This window comes from Alexandromys fortis, unplaced genomic scaffold, assembly GCF_014885135.2.
Source record: "Alexandromys fortis isolate MF-2015 unplaced genomic scaffold, M_Fortis_MF-2015_v1.1 scaffold_31, whole genome shotgun sequence".
NCBI lineage: Eukaryota > Metazoa > Chordata > Mammalia > Rodentia > Cricetidae > Alexandromys > Alexandromys fortis.
This window is the reverse complement of record NW_026067974.1, coordinates 14,145,047-14,162,004: the sequence shown is the minus strand read 5'-3', so window position 1 is coordinate 14,162,004 and position 16,958 is coordinate 14,145,047. Positions and strand designations below refer to the sequence as shown.

Genomic DNA, 16,958 nt, shown 5'->3' with positions numbered 1-16,958 from the left:
ATTTTTTTTTTTTTTTTTTTTTTGGTTTTTCGAGACAGGGTTTCTCTGTGGTTTTGGAGCCTGTCCTGGAACTAGCTCTGTAGACCAGACTGGTCTCGAACTCACAGAGATCTGCCTGCCTCTGCCTCCCAAGTGCTGAGTTAAAGGCGTGCGCCACCACCGCCTGGCCAGGTCATAAATATTGTTAAGAGTATGGATTTTTTGTTGTTTTGTTTTGTTTTTCGAGACAGTGTTTCTCTGTAGCTTTGGAGCCTGTCCTGGAACTAGCTCTTGTAGACCACGCTGGTCTCGAGTTCATAGAGATCTTCCTGCCTCTGCCTCCCAAGTGCTGGTATTAAAGGCGTGCACCATCACTGCCCGGCTCAAGAGTATGGATTTTATGGTGGGTCCAGTGGTGCTGTGCTCCTAGTGTTGAGAAGATATTCTAGTTGGCTTAGTTTATGGCAAAGAACAAGTGATGAGTTCATTCTAGCACTGGAATTTCTAGACTAGCTTAGGGAAATGCCAGAAATTTCCTTGGAGACGGAAAGTAAAAGGATCCACACACTATACCAAAAGTATGGTGTGATAGAATTTGGAGCTTGCGAAGATTTGCTTTCCTCTTTTTAGGTGGGGACATGAGTCTCTTCCTGCTTCCTGTCCTGCTGCCTCAGCCTCCTGGGGGGAACTAGATGTGTGTACCCTGCCCTGGAAGGACTTTTAAGGAGTTGAGTGATCATATACGTCATTTAACTGCTGGGACCTGTTAGCTTTTTGATTGGTTTTGTCCACCTTTCTCTTATTTTCCCTTCTTCCCAGGGACTGGGAAATGTCAGGATGATTAAGCCCTTTCCCTTGCTCTGAGGAATCTCACATTTGTTGGGAGTATTGAGGGATGACAGCATTTTCGAGGGGTATTCTGGCAATTGAATCCAGGTCTTTGTGCATGATAAGCATACTGTCCTTCTTAGGTACATTAACTTGGTGAGATTCAGGGTAACAAGAATGAGCTTGAGAATAACACCTATGAAAGGGGGCAACAATCGTTTTCTTTGGGAGAAAGCACAAACACTGGCTTGGAACTTATAATTGTCCTACTTCAGCTGTCTAAAGGACGGGATCATAGCTGTGCACTGCCAAGTCTGTTCTGATATGTAAACTCAGCCACTATAGTCATCCCTTACTATCTGTGTTTATAACATATTGTATACCTCGGTGTACAGTAAAATTTATAAGGGGGGGAGAAGAGGCAGTGAGATCATTGGCTAAAGGAAAGCTTGGATTTTATAGCTTTTTAAAAAATATTTGTTTATTTATTTATTATGCATACAATATTCTGTCTGTGTGCATGCCTGAAGAGGGCACCAGACCTCATATTGCTTTTTTGAAACAACCTACAAGCTGCCTTCTCTGCCCATGATGTTAAAGTAATATCTACTATCTGGCGCTTTAGAGCTTACCTACTGCTCTGACTTCCTCACAGAACTTTAATGGCCGCATTGAGAGATGGTTGTGTTTGAGCAGATGTTCTTGGAGAGAGTATTGAGGTCAGTTTCATTCATGAGCTTACATTCAGTTGGGTTTCTCTCTGACATGATAGGTTCTTGACAACAAACCATGGTTTCAGAATCTTAGGACTCTGAAATTGTTGTCAGTGCTCAGGAGCTGCTGTGAACAATATTTTATGATATGATTGCATATGATAAAAGCGGTTGGCTTTGCCAACATGGTGTTTTGTTTTAAACTAGTTAAAGATAAAATTCTGCCTGTAATATGTATTGATTGACTGAAATCTGGTTACCTGTACTGTGATTGCAGTATGTGGATTTTACAGTATCCCAGCAACTTGGATTTGTATTGTTTTTCATTGCAGTGAAACATTTACTGTATCTTACTGTTAAGTTCACAAGGCTTCCCTTGGACTTGCCTTGCTGTAGTCCTGGAACTTCAAGAAATGGTGGTTTGAGTGACATATCTTTTTTTTTTTTCTTTCTGAGACAGGGTTTCTCTGTCAACTAACTCTATGGACCAGGCTGGTCTTGAACTCACTGAGATTCGCCTGCCTCTGTTTCCTAAGTGCTGGGATTAAAGGCCTGCACCATCACTGCCCAACAGATATACCTATTCTTATCAGCCAAAATAAATGGCTATTATAGAATCTGTATTCTTTGAATGCTGAAGGAGATCACATACATTTTGTTTACTTAAAAGAAAGGTTATTGAGTGCATTGCAGAGGGAATGGGTTGAACAGAGGCAAGAGTGTTGTCAGCAGCCTTACTCAGGGTTTTCAGCAAGGTCTTGACTGGCTTGGGAGTCATGGCAGTCCTCCTGGGCTGCAGAAATGAGGGGTGTGGAGGCAACTAGATCTCACAAGAACACCTCCTTTTATTCATTACCTTTTGTAAGTAGATTGCTATGTTTATAGGTTTTTTTTTTTTTTTTTTTTTAAGACAGGGTTTTGCTCTTGTTTTAGAGCCTGTCCTGGAACTAGCTCTTGTAGACCAGAGATCCCCCTGCCTCTGCCTCCGGAATGCTGGGATTAAAGGCATGCGTCATTACTGCCCAGCTGTAGGACTTTTCTTTTTTTTTTTTCTTTTTTTTTTTGGTTTTTCGAGACAGGGTTTTTCTGTGGTTTTTGAAGCCTGTCCTGGAACTAGCTCTTGTAGACCAGGCTGGTCTCGAACCCACAGAGATCTGCCTGCCTCTGCCTCCCGAGTGCTGTGATTAAAGGCGTGCGCCACCACCACCCGGCTCTTTTTTTTTTTTTTTTTAATATTTATTTATTGTGTATACATTATTCTGTCTGCATGTATGCCTGAAGGCCAGAAGAGGGCATCAGGCCTTATTACAGATGGTTGTGAGCCACCATGTGGTTGCTGGGAATTGAACTCAGGACCTTTGGAAGAGCAGGCAATGCTCTTAACTGCTGAGCCATCTCTCCAGCCTCCTATAGGGCTTTTCTTGACATCATGTTGGTCTCTGTAAAATTCTTTATTGTTTTATTAATTTGTTCTTTGACATTTTCATTTATTTATACAGTATTCTGTTCTCATCCCAATCTTCTACCTTTTTCTTGTTCTGATCCCAATCTTCTACCTTTTTCTTGTTCTGTTATCGAAGCCCCCCAGCACACACTCATGAATACACACATTTAGGTGTGTTTCCTGCAGTCGTGTGGCTTTATGACCCTTTGATTTTAACTAAGACATTTGGCAGTCAAGGATTTGGTACTGTTGCTCGAGCCTGGTAAGTTTATTGATTGCTATAAACTGAAGGCAGTTTTCCTGTCCCTCCTCGGAATCTGTTAGTTGCCTGTAGTTCAGCTCAGAGGGTTATAGGCACATTTTGTTGTTGTTGTTTGTTTGTTTGTCTTTTTGAGTCAGGGGTTCTCTGTGTAACAGCCCTGATTGTCCTAGAACTCACTCTGTAGACCAGGCTGGCCTCAGACACAGAGATTTGCCTGCCTTTGCTTCCCAAGTGCTGGAATTACATGTGTGCACCACCACCGCCTGGCTGGAATATTGTATTTTTATTAATGTGTACGTGATGTTTTGTGTATGTGATTGTGGAGCTCAGAATACAGCTTTGTGGTAGTTCCCTCCATCTCAGATTCCAGGGATCAAGCTCAGGTCACCAGGTTCTCACAGCAACCACTCTTACTCTCTTAGCATCCTGCTGGTACCTAGATATCTATGTATTCAAATTTATAACTATTTTCAACAGTAATTTAGACTTAAAATTTTGCATTTTAAGAATTTATTTTCAGAATTGTATGTGCATGTGTGGAGGTGAAAGGAGTCAGTTTTCTGCTCCACCATGTTGATTCTAGAGATTGCAACTCTAGCCAGCCTTGGATTTCACTCTCTTTTGTTTGTTTTTTTAGACAGGAAGGACCTTACTCTGTAGCCAAGCTGGTTTAGGTTCCTAAGTGTTGGGGTTGCAAGCATGGTTAGACAACTCTTTTTTTTTCCTTTTTCTGTTTTAAAATTTAGTCTAGATGTCATATTTCCTCTTTAAAGTAAATTTGTGTCTATTTGATTGTATTTGGAGCACTCCCATGGCACACAGTGCTTACGTGGAAGTCAGAGGACAACTTAAGGGAGTTGCTCCCTTACACAGAGATCGTCCAGCATGATGACAAACAAGTGCTTGTACCCACTGAGCCCTGTCTCACCAGCCCTAGAGTTCACTCTTGCTGGTGACACTAGAGTACAGTGGTCAAGAGCACTTGCTTGGGGGGCTGGGAGTTTGTCATTGGTAAAACACTTTACCAGCATGTGTGAAGCCCTGAGTTCATCTCCAGCACTGGTAAAAATGGAACGTTCTGGAACCAGCCTGCCCAGGTTCAAATCTAGACCCTACCACTTAGGACTTGGTAATTTGGGGCAATTTTCTTGTCACCTGTACCTTAGCTTCTTCATCTATCAAATGCATTAGTTTTAGTCCCTATTTCATAGGGTTATTTGAGTATTAAGTGTTTAATTTTGTCTTGGTGCATAGCCTGGCATAAATTTTCATTCAAAATTAGATCTTAGAATTTTAGTTTTCACTGACAGACATTTTTGGCTCTACCATTCCCATTTGATTCAGCATTATGTATTCTAGGACACAACTTCACATTAGGGAACTTTATTTTTGTTTCCAGCTGTCCAGGGTTGAATGACGATCTTTTTCTCCTCTCCCTCCTTTCTTTATTCCCTCCCTCCCTCTTGATTGTTTGCACATGCTTTAAATAATTGCCATGTTGGCCAACCTGGCCTTGAACTTCTAGGCTCAAGGGATACCACTTTAGCCTTCCTCCCATGAAACTGGGGGTGCACAGGTATATGCACCTGGCCCAGAGTAGTATCTGTGGAACTTTGAGCTAGGAAACAGATGTGGAAATATTTATATTTGGAAGGCATCTTTTTGAGAGCTTGCTTGGTGCTAGCGAAGAATAAGAATTTTCCAGTGGGTTTAGTAGCACAAATCTGTAATTCTATCACTCAGAATCAAGAAGGAGGCTTGCAAGTTCACGGCCAGCCTGAGTTACGTGTCCTGAAACCCTGCATCATAAAGGCTTCCAAGGGGCTGGAGAGATGGCTCAGTGGTCAACCATTACTGCTCTTCTAGAGGACCTAGGTTCAATTCCCAGTACCTATATGACAGTTCACAGTTGTCTGTAACTCCAGTCTCAGGGCATCTGACACCCCTTTCTGGTCCCTGAGCACAAGGCATGTTTCTTGTGTACACACCTACATGCAGGCAAAACACCTATACACATAAAAATCAGTTAAATTTAGCCAGGCAATGGCGCATGCCTTTAATCCCAGCACTCAGGAGGCAGAAGCAGGCAGATTTCTGTGAGTTCAAGGCCAACTTGGTCTACAAGACAAGTTCCAGGACAGCCAAGGCTCTGTTACACAGAGAAAGCCTGTCTTGAAGAAAACAAAACAAATCCAGTTAAATTTAAAGGGGGAAGGGGGTCTTAAGAGCATGCTTCAGCTCTGAAAGAGCCAGGAGTAAGGTTTCTTAGGATGATCGTTTTTAGCTACTCTGGTCTGCACTTTATCCCACCAGGGTTGCAGGCAGCACCAGCCGTTTCAGACAACAGCTGCATTGCTTCCTAACCCCTCTGCAAGGGCAGCTGCAAATACAGACCCAAACACAGAGGGAAGGCAAGCTGAGAGTGGCATGGTGAAGTCAGTAGGTCACACCGGCAGGTTTCTCCCTGGACTCTGCTTGTCCTGTCAGCTGTCGCGGTCTGTTAAATGTTTGCAGTAGGAATCCCTCTGGAGTACCCACAGCACTTGTGCTTTCTTGGGTGTATGGAAATAAGATGGCTCAGCTGGCAACAAAATGAAGTATATATTGCTTGGGTTTTCTTAGCGTCTTCTTTCCCCCTACATGTCACTGAGTACACAAGGGGCTGTGTGTTCTCATATTCATTAAATCACTTGGTTAGGAGATACTTAATATAAATATTTTAATTTTTACATGTTTTGTATGTATGTGGGTGCACATGTGCATGCAAGTGAAAGTCAGAGGACAGTTTGCAGGAGCTGGTTCTCCTTCCACCTTGTGCGTTCTAGGGGTTGAACTCAGGTCACTGAGGTTGGCAGCAAGCACTTTTACCCACTGAACTATCTTGCCAGCTCAGAGCCACTTACTCTCGATGTGCTTTGTTTGGTTATCACATTCATGTGGTTTTCTTTCTTTGCCCACATCTAGATGGTATTTATAAAGTGGCCTCAGAAGGAAGCTCTGGTTTGTAGAAGTTAACTTGTTTCAGTGGGAATAATACACAGTAAAAGGGGGGCGAGCTCGTGCAGGTTGTCAGGTCCATCATTTCAGTTAAGCCCCCTTCTATTAGTGACTTGTACTTGTGGATTTGCCTGAATGTAGTGCGCTCTTACACTTGAGTGCTTAGTTTTTGAGGTGCTGACTGGTTAGTGCTTGTTTTGATTGGTAGCAAAGCCAGCAGCTAGCATAGATACTAAGCTAGGGTAGATAGGTGATGGTAGTTAATGGACCTCTGGAAGCCAGTGCTCCCAACCTCTGAACCATTTCTCCAGCCCCAAATTGAAGGTTCTTGACTGAAGACCAGAGAGAACTAATGAGTTATCCCCAGTGGCAAAGGCACCAAGTACCTCTCTTGGGCCCGATAAGGTTTAGTACATTTAAAAATTCATTAACCGGGGCTGGAGAGATGGCTCAGTGGTTAAGAGCACTAGCCGCCCTTCCAGAGGTCCTGAGTTTAATTCCCAGCAATTATAGATGGTGGCTCACAGTCATCTATAATGAGACCTGGTGCCCCCTTCAGGCATGCGGGCACACTTGGAAGGAATGCTGTACACATAATCAATCAATCAATCAATCAATAATAGTTTAAAAAAAATATTTTTAAAGAATCTTCAGCTTGCTAATTTGGAATAACTGGAGCATATTGACAGTTGACAATAGCATAGGCATATGCAGATTGTTGTAAACAGTAAAGGTGAGAGTGATGGTTATTTGCTTTACAGAAGACTGGTCCATGTTCTGTGTGAGTTTATTCCTGATAAAAAGCAAGATCAAGGCCTTTCTTTTTCCAACTCAGTTTTGAGGCGAGGAGACACGTGTTGATTGTTTTTGTGGGAATATTCTCTTGCCCTTCCCTCCCTCCCCCCAGACAGGGTTTCTCTTTGTAGCTCTGGCTGTCCTGGAACTGCTGAGCCATCTCTCTAGCCCAGGAAACGAGCAATTTATTTTGGTTTGGGTATTATTATTTTTTCTAGACAGGGATTCTCTGTATAGCCTGGTTGTCCTGGAACTTTTATAGACTAGGCTGGCCTCAAATTCACAGAGATCTGCCTGCCTCTGCCTCCCAAGTGCTGGGACTGAAGGCGTGTACCACCATGCCTAGGTTGGTTGGGTCTTTTTTTTTTTTAAATATTTATTTATTTATTATGTATACAATACAATATTCTGTGTGTCTGCCTGCAGCCAGAAGAGGGCACCAGACCTCATTACAGATGGTTGTGAGCCACCATGTGGTTGCTGGGAATTGAACTCAGGACCTTTGGAAGAGCTGGCAATGCTCTTAACTGCTGAGCCATCTCTCCAGCCCCTGGTTGGGTCTTTTTAAGAGAGGATCTCACATACATACCCCAGGGTACCCTGGAACTTGCTATATGGCTGAGAATGATCTTGAGCTTCTAATTCTCGTATCATTACAGGCCTTTGTCACCACTTCCTGGTGTCTGCAGTGCTGAGATCAAACCCACTGCTTCTTATTTGCTTGGCAAGCACTGTACCAAGAAAGCTGCAGCTTCAGCCTTGTTTGGGACATTGTGGGAGAAACTGAGTCCATTGTACCACTTTCTGGTGAAGGCAAATTCTCTTTCAGATTGCCATGAAAATACAATATATAAACTGATGACTGGTATCTAAAGCTTAATTGCAGGTACTATAGGGTAGAGTAGTTGAGTCCATTGTCTAGGAGGTGAAGCATAGCTCAGTGAAGGAGCTCTTGCCTGGCCACCAGCAACTCCCAGTAGTGCCACTGTTCTCTGGTTTATCCTTCTTTCCTTGGAGACTTCATTTTCTGAGACATTGTTTGGAAAACTAGACTCAAGGAAACCCCTCATGGTTGGTTACCAGGGTTTTCTTGGTTCCTGAAAAAGCGTTGCTTGTTGCTTAAAATACATACCAGCCGTTCTCTTTCCATAGAAACTCAGTGTTTCCAAGTGCCGAGACTTTCTCACTTCAGACGGGATTGCCTTGCTCAGTGCATTGATTCCTCTGTGAAGCTGTAGCCTGATGGGGCCAAAATAGCAGCCAGGCCTGCAAGATTAGTAATACACTGCTGTTGTCTTTGTATATGTCCATATCTGAAGACCAGGTGAGCTCTGGCTTCAAATCAGAGGGGAGGTTTGTCATGCTTTCTACTTTTATCTGGAGAGGCTAAAATGACAGCATGTGTGGGCTAGCCACTGTGTGTCCCCTAAGTATTATTACTGTGTGTATTTAGTGTGCTGCAGCTTCATTATGTTTATGTTCTATGTACTAACTGTTTGTTTATGGAACCGGAAGATCTTTAGACCATTCTCTTTTCAGGTGCATTATCTGCCTGTTTTTCTTAACCGCCTTGTATACACATTTGTTTTGTCTCACACTCAAAATTTTTCTAGCAAGCAATAGTGTAAGGTGAGACAACATAGACTGACAGGGTACCCACCCTTGCCAGAAGGATTCCTAACATTTTAGTAGACTATCAGATTTTACCAGAATTTCCTTTGATCAGTTTGTGATTGATCCACCAGGGAGCAGTGAAGGAGCAGGCAAGAGGCAAAATTCTGACCACTCCTTTTTTGCAGGGTGGAGTGGGGCAGAGCTGCCTCAGCTCAAATGACGATAGATTAAGTTTACTTTAGGCTTGGCTGTTAGATGAACCTATGTTGCTAGCCAGGCTGAGCCTTGTTGCCAAGAGCTGTGCCTCAGCCTTGGTCTGTGAAAGTGCACGTTCCTCTCTACATCTGAGGCACAGCAATGGGTGAGTGTATGCTTTCTCTAAGTAGAAGTGTGTGCATTGGTTTATCTCCAAGCACCATTTCCCACAGCCGTTCCCTACCCCTGAATACTGCATGTCACTATTTCGCTGGACTTGTTGTCTTCTGTTTGCAGGTTTGTGATATGTTTTCATGTTTCCTTCAGGCTGAATCTCTTAGGTAGCACGGTGCATGTCTGGCACATTGGAGGCCCTCAGGAAAAACAGAAAAGAGGTTGTTTGCCAGGAGTTGCAAATAATAACTATTTAATCCTATATTTGGTGTTTTGTTGTTTGCTTAATTGGATTCCTAATCGAACTGACTCCAGAGCAATCTTTTCTGACTTGCTTCCCTGAGTTGGGAAGAATGAAGGTGAATGCTTTTCTGAGTCTTTTTTCCTCTCCCTCACCCTAGCTTGCCAGCAAAGCACGGACGGAGAAGGAGGAGAAGCTGAGCCAGGCCTATGCAATCAGTGCTGGCGTCTCCCTGGAGGGCCAGCAGCTCTTCCAGACCATTCACAAGACGTGAGTTGTGGGAGCATAGGGGTTCTTTTTCCTAGAGCTGATACTGGCTGTTTGTCTGATGAAAGGCTTCTGGGTGGTCATCTTCCTGAAAATGTATCAGGGATGCAGCACACTGGCATCGGAGATGTGGCTCTTGGAACTCCTTTGCACGGTGGAATAGTGTGATCACAACTGAGTCACTTCAGTGTGTCTATAAAAGTTTGTTTGGGATTGGATTGTCTTGTAAGGGTCTCTAGTGATAGTAGCCCATAATTTAGAGCTCATGATTAGCTTCTTGTTTGTTGTTGTTATTGCTGTCCCTTCCTCTAAAAGCTTGTGGTTTTATTAAGGGAAGAAGGGAAGTCTTATTACTTTGCCTAGTTGTGCCTTGGGACAAACACGGGGAGTTAGGAAGAACAGAAGGCCACCTGCTTACCTCCTCCTGAAACACATATTGTCACAGCAGAAGTCAGACTCTCTACTAGCTTCCCTAACTGCTGAAAACCTGGAACATTTGACACCCACCTCAACCCCCCTGCTGCCTTCTGTTACCCTGTTTAGCCACCCAGGGTCTGGTGCACAGATGGCAGCTGGCAACAGAGCTGTCTGGGGCCGGGTGTCTGCACATTTCCAGGTATGAGAAGGAACTCTCTTAGTATCAGCTGCCCTGGGATTCCCCATGTGGGAACTCAGATGGAGTTTCCTGGTCTGACAGGTGTCTGGCTGTCTGGTAATTGAGTGGGGCCAGTTGGAACACAGTTTGCATGGTTGAGGGCAGGGGCTGGGTGGAGGCAAAGTACAGATCACTGTATTTCTAGAAATAGTATTTCTCCCTAGGCCAGGAGTGGGTAGGTCTGCTCCTTGTATATGTGTCATGTGTTGGCAGAGTTCCATAGCTGTTCATGATCTGACCCTGGATAGAAAGCAGTTGCCAAGCCTCTGTTCCAGGCCACTAAGTCAGGTCTGATTTTTCTTTTGTAATTTGGCTTGAACTTCTGAGGCTGCCATCAAATGTTTTATGGTTCTCCAGGCCCCTGATGGTTGAGACTAACAGTTGTTTTTTTTTTTTTAATATTTATTTGTTTGTTTATTTATTTATTTATTAATTATGTATGCAGTGTTCTCAGTACTCTGCCTGCAAGCCAGAAGCGGGCACAGATCTCATTACAGATGGTTGCGAGCCACCATGTGGTTGCTGGGACTTGAACTCAGGACCTTTGGAAGAGCAAGCGGTGCTCTTAACCACTGAGCCATGTCTCCAGCCCGAGACTAACAGTTCTTGACCTACGAAATAGTGCATTAGTGTCATTGCTTTCCTGTCCAGTGATGCCTGGAGGATGTTTGTTAGCTCCTCTTTCTGGCTGACTAGTGAGCTGGGGACTTGGGGGTCAGCCTACTGGAAGGTTTTTTGTTTTGTTTTGTTTTGGCTTTTTTTTTTTTTTTAAACAGGGTAGCCCTGGCTATCCTGGAACTTGCTCTATAGACTGGGCTGACCTCGAACTCAGAGATCTGCCTGCCTCTTCTTCCTGAGTGCTGGGATTAAAGGTGTGCACCACCATGCCTGGCTCTAAAGTTACTTCTTCACTAGATGGGAGGTATGGGATGTCCCTAGGATGTCACATTCACCTATATTCTTCTCCTTCCAGCATTAAAGACTGTAAATGGCAAGAAAAAAACATCGTAGTCATGGAAGAAGTTGTTATTACACCCCCATATCAAGTGGAAAATTGTAAAGGCAAAGAGGGGAGTGCACTGAGCCATGTACGAAAAATAGTAAGTAAAGGAGCTGTGAAACTTTGGAGAGGAGCTTTCTTGGCCTTTGTCCTCCCTCATCAGAGCAGGGCACTTGTGCTCCTGCAGTCATGGTGTCTCCTAGTTGTCCTGCCTGTGCCCTGTTCACCAGCCTCTGCTGCTGTGTCTCGAGCAATGTGAGGATAGGAACATTGGTGGTCTGGGATAGAGTGAGCAGTCAGCCCTGTGTCTTCACCACATGACTACGGAATTAGACCGTTCAGTGGGATAGGCTCAGAGCTGTTCCTCTTAGCTCCAAGTGGGTTTTGTTTTGTTTTGGTTTTTTGAGGTAGGGTTTCTCTGTGTTGTTCCTGGCTGTCCTAGAGCTCGCTCTGTAGACCATCTGGCCTTGAACTCACAGAGATCCACCTGTCTCTGCCTCCCAAGTGCTGGGATTTAAGGCATGCATCACCATCACCTGGCACTAGGCAAGTTCTTTACTATAGGTTTGCTGGGCAGTGGTGCTGCACAACTTTAATCCAAGCACTGGGGAGGCTGAGGCAGCAGATCTTAGTCTACAGAGCAAGTTCCAGTATACCCAGGGCAATACCGAAAAACCCTGTCTCAAAAAACAAAACAAAAAGAACTGTTTGTTGTATCTTACTTTCTAGAGTATAACAGTTGTAGAAAAAGCAAAAATTTAGTTGGGTGGTCGTGGCTCACACCATTAATCATAGCACTTGGGAGGCAGAGGCAGGCGGATCTCTGTGAGTTCGAGGCCAGCCTGGTCTACAAGAGTGAGTTCCAGGACAGGCTCCAAAGCTACAGAGAAACCCTGTCTTGGAAAACCAAAAAATAAAAAAAGAAAAGAATAAGAAAAAAATAACACATTGTTAGAAAGAAAAGAGGAATTTTGTTGGTAATAATAACCCCTAATGTGTAAGTTTATAGCTACAATCTTAAGCCAGGTTTAGCTCAGCTGCCACAATGTGGTGAAATTAGAGGCTCCTGCCAGCCTACCTTGCAAGGTGAGGAGGCTGGTAGATAGTAGCAAGGCCAAAGCTGACTGCATGGTCCATGGAACAGATAGTCAGGCCTGGGCATATTAAGCTGGCTTAGATCGTATAAGAAGGAGACCTTGCCCTATCTCTATTTCTGACTTGGGTGCTCGATCTCTTGCAGGTTGAAAAACATTTTAGAGATGTGGAAAGCCAAAAGATACTGCAGCGTTCACAAGCCCAACAACCACAGAAGGAGGCTGCCCTGTCATCCTGAGTCCACAGACATGGAGGACTCTTCCAGCATCCAGCCACAGAGATGGTGGTGGTGGCTTCAGCGGAGGCAGGCCGGGGGAGGGAAGGGATCCTATATTTCCTGCTGACTCTTACTAAAGAGTCAGTGTTTCAGAAAACCTAGACTTGAACAAACACCCAACAAAAAAAGAACAAGAGAATAATTTAAAAGTTGAATCATTACTTGACTAACAGACTTCGGCCCACCATGTCCTTTTCACAGCCCCTTCTGGAACAGTCATCTTGTTAGTTTTATTTTTGCAAATTCCTTTCCACTCTGTCCTTCATCTGTGACTTTCCTTTCCTAGTCTGTTTCTGCCATTCTGTTTTTATAAGTGGATATACTTGCCTTCTGAATGATTGAAAGAAACTTTTACATCTTTTCTTCCAAAATAAAAGTAACAAGCTGACTGTGATTCTGAAGTTGAGACCGGAGCAGAAGACAGAGGTCTCACTTGAAATTTTTCATTTTTTTCTTGACTTTTTTTTTTTCCTTTTTTTTTTGCACAGGGCATGGCTTGAATTAGTTTTATTTTTCTTAACTTTAAATATATATATGGAAATATATATTAAAATGTTCTCTAAGTATTTTCTGCTTCTTGCAGGTCTCTTTTTACTAGATCATGGCCACTCTTCCCACCTCATCCCTCTGAAAACAAAAATGTGTTGTCCTTTCTACCACTTAGAGCCCGCCGATTAACTTGACTTAGTTCACAGCGAGGACCTCCTGCAGCCCTGCAGAGCCAGTGTGCAGATGGGATTGGCCTTGAGGGTCCTGATGGCTTTCTGGTCTTTAACTGTATGTATCGTCTCACATTTGGTCCCAACCTCAGGACTCCCTTTGCCTTTGTCTTCATGGTACTAGACGAACTCTCAGCAGTCTCCACTTGGGAGTCAGCGCCCCTCCCCTGTGCCTCTGCAGGAAGAACTGGCTCGCATGGCACATCTCAGCTCTTCTCCTCCGGGCTGATTTTCTCTTCTATGAAACCTGGACTCGATCTACCCCGACCTTTCTTAAGTCTATGTCCAGAGCCTCTAGCCCAGGAAAAGCTTGAATAATCTCTAGTTTCTCTTCTACCATCCTCCTGCTCTTCTGCCCCCTCCTACCCCCTGAAATCTTACAAGCTAATGACAGTTTGTATGTGCTTAGCCAATGAGCAGAAAACCTTGAAAGAATTTCTGGACTTTAGCCCACCAGTTTGCCTGGTTTGACTAACCTGCTGAGAGCCAAAACTGGTACTTGATGCCCCTGCACCTCCAGGGTAGTCTCATGGGGCAGAGTGCTACCACCTGAATATCAGGCACTGAGTGGGACATGGGTGATGCTCATGTGACTGGCTAGAGCTTTGGGGGTAGGGTGGGGCTAATTTTTTTTTGGCCATGATCTCTTTTCCCTTTTTTTTTAATTAAATAAATGGATCAAAATTAAATAATTCAAGCCCTGCCTTCAAAATGGAAAAAAAAAACTTTTTTTTTTTTTTGGTATTGTTTAGCAAAAAACAATAAAACCCAAATTTTTTTAACCATCACTCATGTTTGTGCGTATTTTAGTGCCCCCAAATGAAGGGTCTGAAATGTAGAAGAATATGCCTGCTGAGTTCAGCTTCTCTTTAGATGCTGCTTTTCTCTTTACCCACTCGTACCACTGAGAACTCCTGCAGAAGTACAGTGTGCTATAGGAGGGGTCTAGACTGGGGAGGTGGCTTAACAGGTAAGGGCACTTGGTGCACAAGCCTGGTGAGCCAGGTTGGATTCCCGGAACCCACAGAAAAATGGAAGGAGACAGACTCCATAAAGTCGTCTTCTGGCCTCCATATGCATTCTGTGGTGGGCACACCCATGAGCACACACATGTTTTAAAAGGGAGGAAGAGAGAGAGAGAGAGAGAGAGAGAGAGAGAGAGAGAGAGAGAAAGAGAATAGTATTCATAGAGCAGTCATTCATTATAAGTGGCTTGATAGAAAACCCATTCATCACTTGCTGATTGCCAAATTCAAAGAACAACCTTTGATTTAATTCACACAGAATTGTAGACTTTAGAGAAGAGACCTTGTCGCTGTTGAGTTCAAGTCCTTAACTCTTTTCTCTTGTTCCTTTTTTTTTTTTAAGTTGTAGTTTTTCATAACAGTTTCACTCTTTCGTTCTGGCTGTCCTGGAACTCTGTAGATCGGACTGGCCTTAGACTCCCTGAGATCCGCCTGCTTCTGCCTGAGTGTTGGGATTAAAGGTGTGCCTCACCACTGCCTAGCCTTTTGTTCCTTTTTAATTGGAGAGACCTATCATCTGCTCAGAACTATTTCCCCAATTTTGAACATGGAAAATACCCATCTAGAATTGGCATAGTTAGTAGGGTATTTAAGTGTCAGACGCATAGAAGATGCATCAGATAGTCCTGGAATGTTTAAATGACTTCCATTCAGAATCCAGTATGGTGATATGCCCCTAACCCAACACTTGACAGGCTGAGACAAGATCTTGAGTTCAGGGCCGGCCTGGGATATATGGTGAGACCCTATTACAAAAAAATGGGAGGGTAGTGAAAAAGAAGGGTATACCTGTAAACGGAGACTGTACTTTCATTTCCTGGCTGCTCAGACCTGAATAATCACAAAACCTATATTGATTAAAACACTGTTTGGCTAATGGTTTATGTGTATTCGTAGCTAGCTCTTAACCCATTTCTTTCAATCTGTGTATCACCCACAAGGCTGTGGCTTACCAGTAAGTTTCTGGCATCTTTCTCCTTTGGTAGCTACATGGCCTCTACCTAACTCCACCTTTTTGAAGTGAGCACTTGTAACTGGTAACCTGTCTCCTACTCTGTGAAGAGCATTTGAAGTGAGGTTACTAAGTGATGTGCTGGCAGACGATGCCTGCCCTCAGTCCCTCATGGAGTTCTTTATGAAGGCCCTGTGCAAAGAATTTGGTTATTAGCTGAAAAATGCTCGTTTTTTGTCTAGGTCAGTGACTTGTGTACAGTGCCCCGACTGCCTGTGATGGCAGACCTGAGCAGTCCCAAAACCCTGGTTAGGGAAGGATTCCAGAGAAGATGGTTCAATTTTGTAGGTTGAAAAGATGCTGACCTATCTAAGAATGTGATCTTTGATGAAGTGTGTACAGGCAGCTTCATCATGTCTCCTTGGCTTTGGGACTTTTTATTTATTTATTTGTTTGTTTGTTTATTTATTTATTTATTGTGTATACAATATTCTGTCTGTATATATGACTGTAGGTCAGAAGAGGGCACCAGACCTCATGACAGATGGTTGTAAGCCACCATGTGGTTGCTGGGAATTGAACTCAGGACCTTTGGAAGAGCAGGCAATGCTCTTAACCTCTGAGCCATCTCTCCAGCCCCCATGGGACATTTCTTTCCTCCCCACATGGACCTTGGCACCAGTATCTCATTGTCTCCCATTATACACATGTTGGTATCACTGCTATTTAGTGGCCAGTATCGGACAGCCATACTATGGGGGTTGATACTAAATCTGTGCTGTTTGAGTCCAGGTGTCTGATTGGTTAATGTTTGGGAACTTGCTCCACAACATTGACTCTTAGTTCAGTGGCACCACCCTTGGGACCTGTGATCGAGGACAAAGTCTCCTTGATGTTTTAACTTTTAAGATTTTTGAGAGTGTGTTAGTTTCTTCCCAATGAGGCCTGAAGATGGTGGCAGATCCCCTGGAGCTGGAGGGGAATCACAAGCGTTACGGTGAGCCACTCTGGGTGCTGAGAACCAACTTAGACCTTGAAAGAGAAGGGAGCAAGTGTCCTTAACCACCTAGCCATCTTGCCAGTCCCTCATTGACACTTAGAAATCTTGTTTTCATTTTGTGTATGTGTTGTGTGCATGCGTGCTGGTTTACGATGCTTGCTTCTCTGTGGTGGCAAATAAGGAGATTAGAGAACAGTTTGCAAGAATTGGTTCTCAGCCAGGTGGTGTTGGCACACATCTTTAATCCCCAGCACCTGGGAGACGGAGGCAGGCGGATCTTTGTGAGTTTGAGGCCAGCCTGGTCTACAGAGTGAATGCTAGGACAGGCTGCAGAATTACACAGAGAAACCTTGTCTAGAAAAAACAAAAACTAACAATAAAAAAGAATTGGTTCTCTTTCCATAACGTGGATCTTGGGACTAGAACTCAGGTCATTGGATTATGTTCTGAGCCATATTGCTGACTGCTCCATAACACTTTAAAATAATCTGTTAAAATTTATATTTGTGGTTGTAGGTGTGAACCTGCCATTGTGCAAATGTGGAGGTTAGGGAACAAGTGTGTACCAAGGATCAAATTCAGGTTGTCGGGCTTAGTGGCAAGAGCCTTCACCTGCTTAGCCATCTGACCAATCCTCTCCCTAATACTGTTGAAGCTAAGAATGCATGTTTCAAAATCTGTTCTTGGGGTTGGCAAAATGGCCATGCACACAGCACTTTAAAAAAA

The 16,958-nt window shown here is 43.8% G+C and overlaps 1 protein-coding gene across 1 annotated transcript in view; it reads left to right on the top strand.

Moving 5' to 3' along the window:
• The window catches only part of Lsm12 (LSM12 homolog), a 24,596-nt gene extending 10,553 nt beyond the window's left edge, over positions 1–14,043 (top strand). Inside the window, exons 3-5 of the mRNA XM_050156530.1 lie at positions 9,403–9,512; positions 11,138–11,264; positions 12,405–14,043. Coding sequence (XP_050012487.1) covers positions 9,403–9,512; positions 11,138–11,264; positions 12,405–12,497 — 330 coding nt within the window. The 3' untranslated portion in view covers positions 12,498–14,043. The remainder of the gene's footprint in view (positions 1–9,402; positions 9,513–11,137; positions 11,265–12,404) is intronic.
• Positions 14,044–16,958: the final 2,915 nt, after the last annotated feature.